The 14,711-nt window shown below is 37.5% G+C and overlaps 3 protein-coding genes across 3 annotated transcripts in view; 2 read left to right on the top strand and 1 right to left on the bottom strand.

The window, feature by feature from the left end:
* LOC129767357 (peptide transporter family 1-like) overlaps positions 1 to 7,228 on the bottom strand; it is a 56,862-nt gene extending 49,634 nt beyond the window's left edge. Inside the window, exon 1 of the mRNA XM_055768137.1 lies at positions 6,490 to 7,228. Within this exon, the coding sequence (XP_055624112.1) occupies positions 6,490 to 6,525 (36 nt within the window). The 5' untranslated portion in view covers positions 6,526 to 7,228. The remainder of the gene's footprint in view (positions 1 to 6,489) is intronic.
* The window catches only part of LOC129767366 (reactive oxygen species modulator 1), a 327,366-nt gene that overhangs the window by 139,808 nt on the left and 172,847 nt on the right, over positions 1 to 14,711 (top strand). The window lies entirely within an intron of this gene.
* LOC129767353 (phospholipid-transporting ATPase ABCA3-like) overlaps positions 14,529 to 14,711 on the top strand; it is a 47,932-nt gene continuing 47,749 nt past the window's right edge. Inside the window, exon 1 of the mRNA XM_055768124.1 lies at positions 14,529 to 14,632. Coding sequence (XP_055624099.1) covers positions 14,555 to 14,632 — 78 coding nt within the window. The 5' untranslated portion in view covers positions 14,529 to 14,554. The remainder of the gene's footprint in view (positions 14,633 to 14,711) is intronic.

The following is a 14,711-nucleotide window of genomic DNA, read 5'->3' as shown; positions in this document are numbered from 1 at the left end:
TACCAAATAAAAAATAAAAATATATCAGGATGAAGTGGTGGGCGATGTTTATTTGCAGTGATAACAAAAAATGGCGTAGTCATTGATTCAACTAAACATGAATTTCATATGAAAAACAAAACAGACAAATGTTCAAAATAAAACGGTATCATATTTTCATGGACTAAAACGCTTATGAAATCATAAAATGATTTGATTTTCAATGTATGCGAATTGTATTGTAACTTATTTTCATTATTGAAGTGATCATTATTTTAACGATACCGTGATAATATTTTGAAGCTTGTTTTAATGAAGGTAAGTGAGTAGAAATAACACAAAAACATCACATTTATTTTTTTTGTTCTGATCTGATTTCTCAAATGTTCACTGTACACTGTCACATTATTTTCATTTTCAGCAGGCAGTTGGGAAAAGATTACTGACAAAAAAAAAATCGGCAAAAGTAACCTTTTTCAAATGGAAGTAGTAATTTTCTAAATGGGAACACAGTTATCAATTTCAAAGGGATCAAACTAGTGTGAAAAGATATCATTAAAATATAAAATCATTTTCAGACATAATTTTCCTTCAGTATTTTTTACCACTTGCCAAAAACCTATTATTATTTTAATGTACACCGAGGCAAGTTGAAACGATTTTTTCGAAGTTCTTGGAAGTTAGCTTGAAAAATCACTAAATCACTACACTGATCTGTTTGCAGCATATACAAGGTATTACAGATGACCTTGATAAATAAATAGAGATTCAAACTGGATGTTTCGAAAAATATCAATTTTTAAAATGAGTAGTTTTCATAGGCTGTGTTTCAAGTTGTCCCGTAGATCGGAGCAATTTGAAACGCGGAACTATCATGAGCTTAATGTGCGGTTTTCCTTCCCGAACTACCTACTATCGGAAAATGAGGTTTTGGTACACTTAAGATGTGAGGGAGTAGTCTGATACACGCAATATGGATACTACATACTAGGAATTAACATACGAAACAATAACATCAAGAATACTATTTTAGACGCTTTCATGTCAGAGTAGAGCCACTTAAAACGACCACTAATGAGGTTTATAAGATCATTCAAATATTAATAAATGACGTAACACATTCAGGAAGGGAGGAGGGGACGCCTTGTTGAAACTTGTTTAAAAATAAAAAAACATGAGATGAGTTGAAATACTCAGAGCTATACGGGAAAAAAAATTCAGTTTAGGTTTCAAAACAATTTCACTTAATTCTCCCTATTTGGTTACCAGACGTGAAATTCTGGCGATATTTTTGAAAAAAATCAGTATTTTTTGACCGATTAGGCAAGCGCGCAAAAATGTTTGTTTTGATTTCAGGAACGAGGAAATGTAAACAAAGGCGCGGATTCCGTTAAGGCATTCCCATTTTCTGCCAATGGCTGTCATAAGGTGGGATGAAAGGTAATGTTTACTGAAACAATACATCACGTCAATCTATCATTCCTAGTAAAAGTTACGGTTTCCGTTATAACTTACCCCGAATTTCAACTTGCCCCGGTATACCTTACATAAAGTGTGTAAAAAAAGTTTATCCAACATTGCACATTAAGGACCGCACGTTTTGAGGCAAACTTGTACGCTTCATTTGTTCGGTTTCCACGAATGAGTTCCTTCGTTTGCTTCGGTGTGGACGAGACGGAGGCGAGCCATCGGTAGGCCTTCGTAGATTCTTGGCAAAACAAAGAACTTAACCATCAAGTGTAAAAAACACGGGTTATTTCGTGATCCATCCGTAGCAGACGGAACGCGAAACACGAGAAAACTCGTGAGCGGCCCGTAATGTTTTGATTTGCACATATTCTTTTTTGACGTAGGACTACGTCTTTCATTTCTATACCGGGGTGTAAAATCAAAGTTTCGAAAACGAAAGCGTTACGCAGGAGACCGAGATTTTGAGTGTTAATAGCTCCTAAACAACTGAACGAAATGGTATGATAAACACTTCATTCGAAAGATAAAATGTCTATGCGTTCTATACTTGTTACTTTCTGATCCAAAAACTTGTTTCAATAGTCTTAAATTTGCTTTCAAAATAGGCTATTGAAATCACCAATCGGTATATAAGCGAGCGCCGCTCGGAAATCCACTCAGTTCTAATTGAACAGCGATTGGAGCATGTTGTCGCTGTTGTGGTGAAGCTCTTCATTTATCATGAAAGCGCGGATGAACGGTGTCACCAAGAGCCTGTTTGTGCACCTTAGGCCAGAAGGGAATCCATCAGGAGGAGAGTGATGCTACAAACGGTTCCCCGGGAAGATCTCGAAGCAGCCGCTACACACACACACATACACGCACGGAATTCTTTCCGTTTGGATCGAGAAAGATCCGGAAAATAATTTGCCAGTTCCTCTGGGAATTTAAAATTACATTCATGTGAAAGAGTTTATTTTAATGTTTTCTATTCATGTAACACTGTGACCAAATACATTTGGTTTTGTGATTTTTGAATCAATCGCAATTAACAGGATAGCTTCTGAAGATTATTCTTCCCCATCAGTAGGATATTTCCGTATCCAATATTGGATGCATAAAACCTTGTGCCTCCAACGTAACGCTCTCGTTTTCGAAGTTCTCCAAATATTCATTCATTTAGAATTAATTCAGATTCAAATTCATACAAATGATCTCTAAATGAACGATAGTCCTACGTCACCTTTGCGGTTATACCATAGATATAACCCACTTCCTGTTTTTTTGATTGAAAACTGGGATAATCATTCGCTTATTTGTTTTGACGTGGGACTACTGTTCCCTTACACAGTCATCAAAACCAAGGTACCTGGGGAAATTGGCATTGCAAATACATGCAAGATGGGGGAGCCTTTGTTCCCACCGACATATGGTCGGTGTTAAGTCAGAGGGGACCAAGTCGCAAAATTGAAAATTTCGAGTTATTGATTGCATCAATAACAAACAAACAAATGATTACTAAGCCAACGGTAGTCCCACGTTAACCTTACGGTTATATAATAGATATAACTTACCCATTTTTATTTTATTTTTATTCCATATTGTTTCATCAAATTATCCTTACCTTAAGGAATTATGTTGTTTAAAATTAAAAACCAAATATGCTAAGTTCCATTTTGTAGTGTATTACGCCATTTCTGTCACTTTTTCGAATGTAACGTTGCATACAGTTGTTATTTGCAAAAAAAAAATGCAAATGCAAAATGCCCAAAAACCCACCTTGCTAATAAAACACTATGCCACCGACAAAAGATACGGTCAAATTGCAGATATCGTCCGACTAATCAAAGACGCGATTGCAGAAAAAGTTCAAAAATTCAAAAAGAGTAGTTCTTTCATACGAGCAACGTGATCAGGTCGTTCCTCAGAAACAACTTTTCGAATAAACGGAGCTATCGTCTTCTTCTTCTTCAATGGCACTAACGTTCCTAGAGGAACTTCGCCGTCTCAACGTAGTATTACTTGCGTCATTTTTATTAGTACTTAGTTGAGATTTCTATGCCAAATAACACGCCTTGAATGCATTTTGAGTGGCAAGCTCTAGAATACGCGTGATCACAGTGCAAGTCGGAGGAAATTTCTTTGACGAAAAATCCCCCCGACCAGAACGGGAATCGAACCCGAACACCCGGCATGTTAGTTATGACGCTAACCACTCGGCCAAGGGAGCACAACGGAGCTATCGTATCAAACGTTTATCGAAATCGAGGTTTATCCGCCTCTAACATTTCAAAACAAATAGATAGTAAGTGCACCCGCGTCCGAGTGATTAGCGTCTCACATTATCGTGTCGGGTGTTCGGGTTCGATTCCTGTTCTAGCCGGGGGATTTTTCATCAGAGAAATTTCCTTCGACTTGCATTGTCACGCGTATTCTAGAGCTTGCCCCTCGGAATACATTCAAGGCGTGTTATTTGGCTTAAGAAATCTCAACTAAGTATTAATAAATGACGCTAGTTAATGCATACGTTGAGACGGCAAAAGTTCCACAGGGAACGTTAACGCCATTCTAGAGATAGTGAGTTTTCCATCCATGTGACATGCGAAAACGACTTCATAAACAAACATCCGCATTCTTGTTTTCGAACGAATACAAAACGTTCCATCAAAATCAAGCCAAATCCATCAAAATAAGCTGTAAAACTGGAGCTCAAGACATTATGAATCAGATTTTTTGTAAACATGTAAATTTTTGCAGTAATAACTCTATTATTAAGAACGGAATTGATTGAATTGCATATACATCGATACGGAATTTCTCTACCATTTGTTTCATATGCTATTCGTTACGTTACGTTACGTTACGTTCATGAATAGTTTAATTAAACGAACGTTAGAAGCCTTTTTATTTTCAGTTACATTTGATGTCAAGTACGGTTGTTCTTTCTTTTTGTAGTTTTTTTTTCGTTCAAGATCGAAAGTGATTCTCTCCTATTGACCTATTAGATATCATAGGTGACTGCATGTGATATATATCGGCAATATTTTTTTGTGTACATTTGTTATCACTCTTGTAAGAAAATCGGAAAATGCCGAGTTTCAATTTCGTTTCATTCTGAAGAAATGTTAGGAATAATAAACAAGTAATTTAAAAGTAAACGTTTCGATTTATCTAAAGTTTTAGTTTATACTGTTTAGTGAATCAAATCAGGGATTAATTGAGTGGGTCGATTTCTGGATTTTTTCAAAACGCTGGTGATTTCTGCCTGAAAGTTGCAATTCGGGCGGTGGACATAAATATGAAATGTCTAAAAGCAGTAAAAAATGTAAAGTAATGAAATGATAAATCGGGATGGCCATTTCAAAATCGCTCCATACTTCCGGGATGTGTGAACGGATGGGAACAATGCCTGAACTCCTGATGTTCTGATTTGCTAAAAAAGTTTAAACCTTACATGTCGACAAAGCTTTTACGCATTCCAGAAACGGCCGAAAACAAGGGAAAACAATGAAAATTATCGCAATAATATTCAGAAAAGGATAAAAATTATTTGAAAAATTGTATCTAAAAATATGCGAAGTAGTATCTGTCTGAGTATTTTAGGTAGTATCATGCCATGAAGGATGTTTAAAGTTTCAGATATTATTGATTCAAGGTGAATATTGCGACATACAACGCGGAATTCTGATACCAGCTTAACACTTGAGCTCAAGTTTCGTCGTATCAATACAGGTCGAACTCGATTATATACAGACTCGAATTTATACAGACTCGATTATATGTGATTCGTATATATATATACAATTCTGGACTCGATTATATAAAGTTTGAATATAATATTTTTTTTATGTTTCAAATATGACTCATTTCAAGAAAAATGTAACCTTTCAACGTTAAGGTGAAATTTAAGTGGCTATGATGTGTACAGTGGGGTAAAAATCGTGAATCGTGGAGTTTTTTTTATATCGCAGAGAAATTACGAAAGATAGAAGTTGGGTGTCAAAGAACAAATTGTAGAACGGTTAGAGAGCTTCAATTTAATTGATAGAAACAATCAAGTTTAATATGAATTTTTAGGATAAAATTAATAATAACACATTAAAAGTTAGTAACTTTTAAGTTTTTCACTTCCAAAATGTTATTTAAACCCAATAATTTAGATGTTCCTCTTCTATATTCTGTACTAAATTTTCTCATCTTTGAAATGGAAGCAACAGAACCGTCTTCCGTAGCGTCCTTTTTATTGTAGAGCCAGTTTGAGGCGACAGAGTCCGAAACAAAAAAAAAGTTTTATAACTCTGCTATTGTTGAAATTCGTAGTATGTGCGAAGATGGATTTTTTTCATCAAATATGATCGTCTATCATCTTCTGAGAGATTCTGGATAATTTTTTTTTCAATGTGAGAAAGGTATTTTCTGACTTTGAGGGGATGAATAAAAAATTTAATTCTTCTTTTATTTTCAATAAATAAAAAAAGGATAAAAAACGAATCAAAAAAATGTTTTTTGACTCGATTATATACATCATTTGATTATATACAGTGAAAAGTAATCCTAGATTGTATATAATCGAGTCCGTCCTGTACCGCCATAAAACGACATAATACTTCTAGAAACTGGAACATAACTTTTTCCCAATATTAGACATAAATAAGTACACAGGTTTTTGTCGTATGAAAAATAGTATTAACCTGGTGGGAAATAAACTTTCAATACTTCCGAACCGTTTTTTTTTTCAGATTATGGGTTCGCATTAAGTATTTATATTATAGTCAATTATGCAATTGTACAAATAATCAATATTTCCATCATTTCAGCCTTCCTAAAAACTGCTATTAGTTCCATGGAACTTTTGCACGTTTGCGATCGCTTTTATCCTCTGGAAACACATTAACGTTATTTCTGCGAGAGCCGTACAGTTCACACAATTATCAAGATATGTTCAGCCCTTTCGGTGTACATCAGTGTACAGTGTACATGAGTGTACTCAGTCAGTTTATTGCAAGAACTGCTCAGCATAACTGATACCCACAGCTAATTAATATTTCTGATTATAATTACCGGTGAATTAGATACTTCGAACTGCGTTGAAACCATTTTCGTTATCGTTGCGTTGTCGGTGTTTTCCTGTCGCAATTTTCGAATTTTCCAGTGGGTTGCTTTTGAGCTAAACTATAAACCGCTTTCGACAGCTCCTCTAATCGACATTGATAGTAATGATCAGCGTGCATAAACTTTCTTTCCACCGACCACATGCAGTAACGACGTTCAATTAGTAAAATTTAACTTGCACGCGCGCTCATGTTCAACAGGTACTTTTGATCTTCACAAATTTTCCCCCGAGATCACAATACGTGCGCACTACTACACTTCGGTTTTGTATGTATATTTTATGGACACTCTTCTTTTATTTATTTATCATGAAGCACTGTTATTAACTTTTTTCAAAAGAAAGTACGATAATTTGATTCATCTCCTTTAGTGGTTAATTGCTCTGACGGTACGGGGGTGACACGGAAACGCGCGCTCGTAGCAATCTGCAACACTTCACTACGACAATGACGGAATAAATCCTGTCGCATTTATATCCTCTATTGATTCAGGCACCCTTAACACAATTAAATGGTCTTAAAATGCAAAAACAAACCAATGGTTACACATTTGCGGTAGCGAAAAATACAACACAAAACAATGACAAACACAACACACAGAGTATTTCGCAGCGAACTTCAAACCTCTCCGACTGCCGGTTAACGAAAGACTGAGCAACAACCGAACTGTTTTACTATAATAAACATATAGAAAATGAATTTTAATAAGATTTGCTGTACATGAGGCAAGGCCGCACTGCAAAGTTGTTCGCGACACAATAGTGTTAAAGTATTGTGATCGTAATATGGAACAACTGATCAGCTGTTGAGGATTGCGCTCAGATATCAATAGGGTCCATTGTATGTAACTTTGTTATTTCAAAACATAATATTATATTTCAACCATTAATATACTATTTTTCTGATTCAAAAACAGTAAGTGGGTTATATCTATGGTATAGTCGCAAGGGTGACGTAGGACTATTGTTGATTTAGAGATCATTTGTTTGAAGTTGAATCTGAATGAATGAATATTTGGAGAACTTCGAAAACGAGAGCGTTACGTTGGAGGCACAAGGTTTTATGCATCCAATATTGGATACGGAAATATCCTACTGATGGGGAAGAATAATCTTCAGAAGCTATCCTGTTAATTGCGATTGATTGAAAAATCACAAAACCAAATGTATTTGGTCACAGTGTTACATGGATAGAAAACATTAGAATAAACTCTTTCACATGAATGTAATTTTAAATTCCCAGAGGAACTGACAGATTATTTTCAGTAACGATTAGATATTTCCACATTTTCCTCGATACTGGAAGCCCACCAGTGGTTAATACTAACTCGATAACCACCTGTTAATAGCACTTGATTGAAACATATTTGGTCACAGTGCTACATGGATAGAAAACATTCAAATAAACTCTTTCACATGAATGTATTTTTAAATTCCCAGAGGAACTGACAGATTATTTTCAGTAACGATTAGATATTTCCACAGTTTCCTCGATACTGGAAGCCCACTAGTGGTTAATGCTAACTCGATAACCATCTGTTAATAGCACTTGATTGAAAAATATTTGGTCACAGTGTTACATGGATAGAAAACATCAAAATAAACTCTTTCACATGAATGTATTTTTAAATTCCCAGAGGAACTGGAAGATTATTTTCAGTAACGATTAGATATTTCCACAGTTTCCTCGATACTGGAAGCCCACTAGTGGTTAATGCTAACTCGATAACCACCTGTTAATACTGTTAAACTTGATTGAAACATATTTGGTCACAGTGTTACATGGAGAGAAAACATTCAAATAAACTCTTTCACATGAATGTATTTTTAAATTCCCAGAGGAACTGGCAGATTATTTTCCGGATCTTTCTCGATGCTGAATGGCATCCAAACGGAAAGAATTCCTCGCGTGTATGTGTGTGTGTGTAGCGGCTGCTTCGAGATCTTTCCGGGGAACCGTTTGTGGCATCACTCTCCTCCTGATGAATTCCTTTCTAGCCTAACGTGCACAAAAAGGCTCTTGGTGACACCATTCATCCGCGCTTTCATGATAAATGAAGAGTTTCACCACAACAGCGACAACATGCTCCAATCGCTGTTCAATTAGAACTGAGTGGATTTCCGAGCGCCGCTCGCTTATATACCGATTGGTGATTTCAATAGCCTGTTTTGAAAGCAAATTTAAGACTATTGAAACAAGTTTTTGGATCAGAAAGTAACAAGTATAGAACGCGTAGACATTTTATCTTTCGAATGAAGTGTTTATCATACCATTTCGTTCAGTTGTTTAGGAGCTATTAACACTCAAACTCTCGGTCTCCGGCGTAACGCTTTCGTTTTCGAAACTTTGATTTTACACCCCGGTATAGAAATGAAAGATGTAGTCCTACGTCAAAAAATGCTCTTTAAAATGAGATTAAGATATACGATACAGAATATAAAAATAGGATTATTGAGAGTACCGCATCGTTCACAACTGTCATATTGATATTTACTCGGTAAGATAGATAGTAGATAGTTTTACGGTATGTTAGTAGAAAGCGTGTATAGCAGTGGCGTCGACTGAAGGTGCGGAGGGGGCGGTCCGCCCCCGGGTGCACGATTTTAGGGGTGCAGAATGAACCAAATTTGTATGAAAAAAAATGGATAAATATGATTTATTTCTTTTCTGGCGGGGTGATGGTGGTGCAAATCGACTCTTCCGCCCCGGGTGCTAAAGATCCAATTGACGCCACTGGTGTAGAGGGTTTGCTTGTACAGTACATACACCTTTTATTCACGATGCAGAATGTAGGAATACAGTAGAGGTTTCTTTCACACATACAATATTTTCCCTCTTCAAGTACTTTTGTTCCTAATAAATTTCGTTTCGCCTATAAGCTGCCGAATTGGTTCGCACATTTGATCTTGGTTCAGTTAATTTCTTGAATATTTCATCCATCTTTCCGTTGTTGTTGGAGCACTAAATCACATTCATTGAAATTTGACAGCGCTATATGTTGAACTGCGTAGTTGAACTGTTGAACTGTTTTGGCGAAAATAGTAAAGCTGCGCTCCAAGGTTTTCCGCGTACTGGGAGCATCATCTCGTTGCAAAGAAAGTGGTCATCGCCAAGTACTTTGAGTCCGCCGGCAACGCCCGTTCCGGTATCTATAGTATTCTTACACCTATGGAGATAAATGAGAGCATTGAACGGAAACCTGGTTCCGGTCATTCGACGGTGTTACGCGATCGTAAACTTCAGCTGAAGCTAAAGCAGAAGACGAAGGAAACGGTGGCTACACCATTCGAACAACGGGGCTGACGGTGAAAAAATACCTAGCAGAGATGGACATCATCATGCGGAAACGTAAGTCAAGGCCGTCCGTGTCGAAACAAAGTCTGAAAGTGACGGAGAATGATTTTTTTCCGACGAAGCGGAACGTTGTGGTCGTCATGGACGACGGGACGTTTTTTATGCCGGATTGCAACGTCTGTCCCCCAACAAAGAGGTTCCGACGTGAAGTACATCTCCCACACCAAGATCCCACAGAAGGGGCTTCTGTGGCTAGCCATCAGCAAAAATGGGATGTCAAAGCTGCTTTTCTTCCGTTCAGGACTTGTGGTGAACGGGAAGATTTACATCACAAAGTGCCTACCGGAAGTTGCCTCCTTCATCAAAAAAATTCATCTGGACGAGAATGAGGTGCTTTAGCCAGCCGAAGGCCACTTACGCGAAGAAGTTGCTGGAGGAGATAAACCGTCTGAATATAGACGTTGTTTTGAAGTTCCCTAATCCTTCGAATGTCCCCCAATTACGTCCCATGGAGAATTTCTGGGCAAACCTAAAACGGAGGTCCAATTATCTCGTGGCGTTAACTGAGGTGAAACTAATAAATAAAGCTAATAAAAAACTGTAAAACATACCAACAAGTATGTTTTTGACAGCAATGGCGAAAATCCCGGGGACCCGAAACAGGTTTCTCCATCGGTGATCTTAAGGAAATATGGCCGGCCTGCACATCCGTAGACATAGCTGTATACTACTCGCGCCACTCATTGCTGAAATCAAGTCCTCAAGAGTTGGAAACTGGTAGAATTCTATCCTCAAAGCCTAAACCCTTGGCCTACGATTTATTTTCCAAAAGAGTAGGTCAAATGCAAACGCTATCGAATGAGTTGCTTTTCCGGAACATTAGTAAAATTTTTTACCGTTTGTCTCTGTCGCAATCAATTGTACAATTGATGCGCAACAGAGAAAAACTGAATCAACGTTTTTCTGTTTTTTTTGTTGTGAATTTGTGGATGAGCTCTTTAAAATGCACCGTTCTGCATATTCTTAAAAATTCGGAACATCTCCCATGTCCAGTACCCACTCATGGCCAGTGAAAGGGTAATGAAAGTAGTTTACTTTAAATTAATAAAATTTATTAATATAAAATTAATTGAAATTTTACATAGACATAGTTATATGTGTATAGTTAACACTCTGTAAGTTGATTTTATCAGGTGCGCGAAAGTATTCAAAATGGCGACGGAAGAATCGTGCTTGCGCCAAGAAGTTTTGCACAAGTACTTTGAGAATAAGGATCTTTCGCATCGTGCCATCGGAAAAAAAAGTTGGGAATCTCGTATTCCACGGTGTTTGGTATCATAAACGTTTCGAAGAACCGTCTGATTGTTGATCGGAAGCGAAGATCCGACAAAAAAACTGACCTGACGCAACGAGAACGATTACAAATGTGTGGTTGCTAAAAACTGCACGTGAGCAAGACTGTCGTGCAGTCACAGTCGTGCTAAAACTCGAGATGAAATATGTATGTTTATGGTTCAGAAGTCTCCAAACCGTGTCGAGAAGCAGAATACGGTCGCAGAAAGCCGTGCCGGAAGTTGTACGACCAGAAATTAACGAAACGACACTGTTGCGTAATGGATGACGAGGCATAGGGGTAGTCGGGGCAAACTGTTCATGGGGGGCAAAGTGGTCACCTGCTTGTTTATTTATTTATTTATTTATTCATTTCGTCAAACAAATGTAGACTACACACTTATACACTAATGTTACAATGTTTTCTTAGGTTAAATATTATTTTTGCGGTACATGTTTCTTTTTAGCTGTTTTTTATTCATTGTTGTGTCAATTATTTCGCAGTGCTGATTGTATATACGCATCATGCGATTGATAGGGGCGTTATTTGCATAATTTGTTCTGGATGTTTTGGTTAGAAACAAATTTCGCGTTCTTAGTTGACGCCCAGGTACATAGAAATTTAGTTTTTCTAGTAATTCAGCTGACTGTACTCGTTGCGAAATTAGGTCATTAACAAAAGAAAGCATTGCAAATTCACGGCGTTCTTTTAGTGTTTGGATGTTTATGAGCATGCAACGTGCTTCATATGAAGGAAGTGGAAATGAGGTCCAGTTGAGTTTACGAAGTGCAAATAGAAGAAACTGTTTCTGGACTGACTCAATGCGTTCTTCATGTACGACCATATACGGGTTCCAAACGATGTTACAGTATTCCAGAATAGGCCTTACATATGTAATATATAAAAGCTTTATTGTGTATGGGTCCTGGAAGTTATGTGAGAAGCGTTTGACAAAACTTAACACACTATTCGCCTTATTTATTACAGAGTTGTAGTGTTCTATGAATGTGAGTTTACAGTCCAGGACGACGCCTAGATCTCTAACTATTTCACATTTTTCTACATTTTGATTTCCAAGACATATTACAATATTTGGTACATGTTTTTTTCTGCTAAATGTTATAGAGTTGCACTTTTTCACATTTAGTGTTAGTAGATTTTTATCACACCAAGTATGGAATACATGTATTTCGTTTCGAAATGCTTCGATGTCGTTTTCATTTCCAATTTCCGCGAAAAGCTTCATGTCGTCGGCATACACAAGTACATCGATACGCTTGAGAACGAAGGAGATGTCATTAACGTACAGAATGAAAAGAAGAGGACCAAGATGAGAGCCTTGTGGGACTCCCGATGTGACTTTTACTGGATTTGAAAGAGAATTTTGAAAATGAACAATTTGTTCACGGTTTGTTAGATAAGAATTGAGCCAGTTTAGGAGTCTTTGTTTCATTCCTATTTTCTGCAATTTGAAGAGTAGTAATGGAATGTCGATGCGGTCAAACGCTTTACTGAAGTCAGTGTAAAGAGTTTCTACGTGTTTGCCATTTTCCATTGCATTCAAAATAAAAGTCACAAAAGCCAACAGCCAACGGCCTGCTTGTTTGGTAGTATAACTATTGACTATTGAAACCGTATTGATAGTCACCTAATATTTGAAGAATGTAATGACTTTTGAGTCACCCTGTACTTCAGTAGAGTTGTCAAAATGTCAAAATATGAATGAAAACAAAAATTGCTCTCTCGATAGCCATCGGGCCGTAGTTCTGCACACATGGCCTCTAAGGAATTTCACGTGAAATTTAGTATATACAATCTAATATGTTGAACGAATCGACAGTTTGGACAACTGTTCACCTATTCTAGGAGAGGTGAACATATATTTTGTTCAATCTCAGCGATTAATTAGCATAGAGATTTCGTGTTTAAGGAAAAAGTGGTCATAGGTGTTATTCACTTACAATGTTCTGTTTACTAAAGCTGATATACCTCGTCACATTCTGCTCTTGAAGATGTTTCTTTTGTGGCATTGACCCTGGAAAAATATGCCACTCCAACCAAACGAAGCCTTATTATGCGGAACGCCATGTGTTTCTTACTACATTTTTGTATGCATGACAAAAATTAAATTGAGAATCTAGGTGAATAGGCCAAGCTTATTTCATACATGTACCTACCAAGTATGATTTGAACAAATTTGGACGAAAAAACGCATAAATCTATCCCATTAAGCTTGATATGTGCGAGTGACCACTTTGCCCTCACTAGGTTACCACTTTACCTCCAAGCGAAAAAAAAAGTTCGATTTTTCACCTTTTTTTCTAATGATGAAAAATGTACTATTTTGAATTTTTATAGTAAAAGCCGAATACTATCTTGAACAACAATGAGTTGAACTATAATATTCTTCGAAAAACGGGAATTGAAGCGGTGTGTGGACGCTGGAAATGGGCATATTCCTTAGGGTGACCACTATGCCTCCACTTCCCCTATGTGAATGCGGACTTCAACCAGATTCCAGGAAACTTGTATATGCCTGCCAAGGATAAGTTGGATGTTCCCAAGAACCTCCGGACAAAAGATGTCGGCATTCGCCAAGAAGTTCCTAATTCTGCAAGCGATTTGTACTTGCGGAAAGCGGAGTACATCTTTCGTTACCGCAAGAACCAAGAATGGACAGGCGTATTTGGAAGAGTGCCTCCAAAAGCGGCGGCTTTGGACTTGGCATCATGCCAGTACACGAAGGGTGTGCTAGAGTGGTATAGAGCGAACGATATCGATTTCGTGTCAAAATTTCTCCGGAAATGCGACCAATAGAAAAATACTGTGCCATTATGGGCACCTTCTAAAACGACCTAAAGTGTCGTTGACAATAGAAGAAATGAAGAAAGCATAGGTTAATATGCAAAACGATTCTGATCGATTCTGAGGTCGTGCAGAACTTATGGCTAAGCGCATTCGTTTATAGGACCGAAATAAATGATGCCAAAACTAACTTGCTGTTTCCGTTTTTTTACTCCCTGAAAATTTGGTTATAATCGGATAAACTTTATGAGTTGATCACCGGTCAGAATAAAGAAACCTATATTCAGAATAGTTTAAACACCATCAATGTTACTTAGAGTTTGAATGCATTGTAAATCGTTCCTTTTCAGCCTTGCGACAAAACGTTTGCTACATAGGTCAAAACCGGCGCCAGTGGTTGTGTGGTTAGCGTAACATCCTCACAATCCGATCGGCCCGGGTTCAATCCCAGCTGGCGTCGTTGGGATTTTCTGAGGCGAAAAATCTCAGGTTACGTCTTCCTTCGAAGGGGAAGTAAAAGAAGTTGGCCCGGCTCATGAGTTGTTGAGTCTGATAGGTAGGAACAGGTGGAGTCGCCTCCCTGATGTCGGTGATTGGCACTGAAGTGGCGGAAATAGGCCGGCGAAAAATAAGCGAAGATAAAAAAAATAGGTCAAAACCGGTAAGTAAATCTGGAGATGTGTCACTCCTGAATGGAATGTATATATCGAATTCCCTTTGTTGATCGGGTACAATGTTAA

This window comes from Toxorhynchites rutilus, chromosome 2, assembly GCF_029784135.1.
Source record: "Toxorhynchites rutilus septentrionalis strain SRP chromosome 2, ASM2978413v1, whole genome shotgun sequence".
Lineage (NCBI taxonomy): Eukaryota > Metazoa > Arthropoda > Insecta > Diptera > Culicidae > Toxorhynchites > Toxorhynchites rutilus.
Note: the sequence above shows the minus strand (reverse complement) of the source record. Positions and strands in the feature narration are given on the sequence as shown.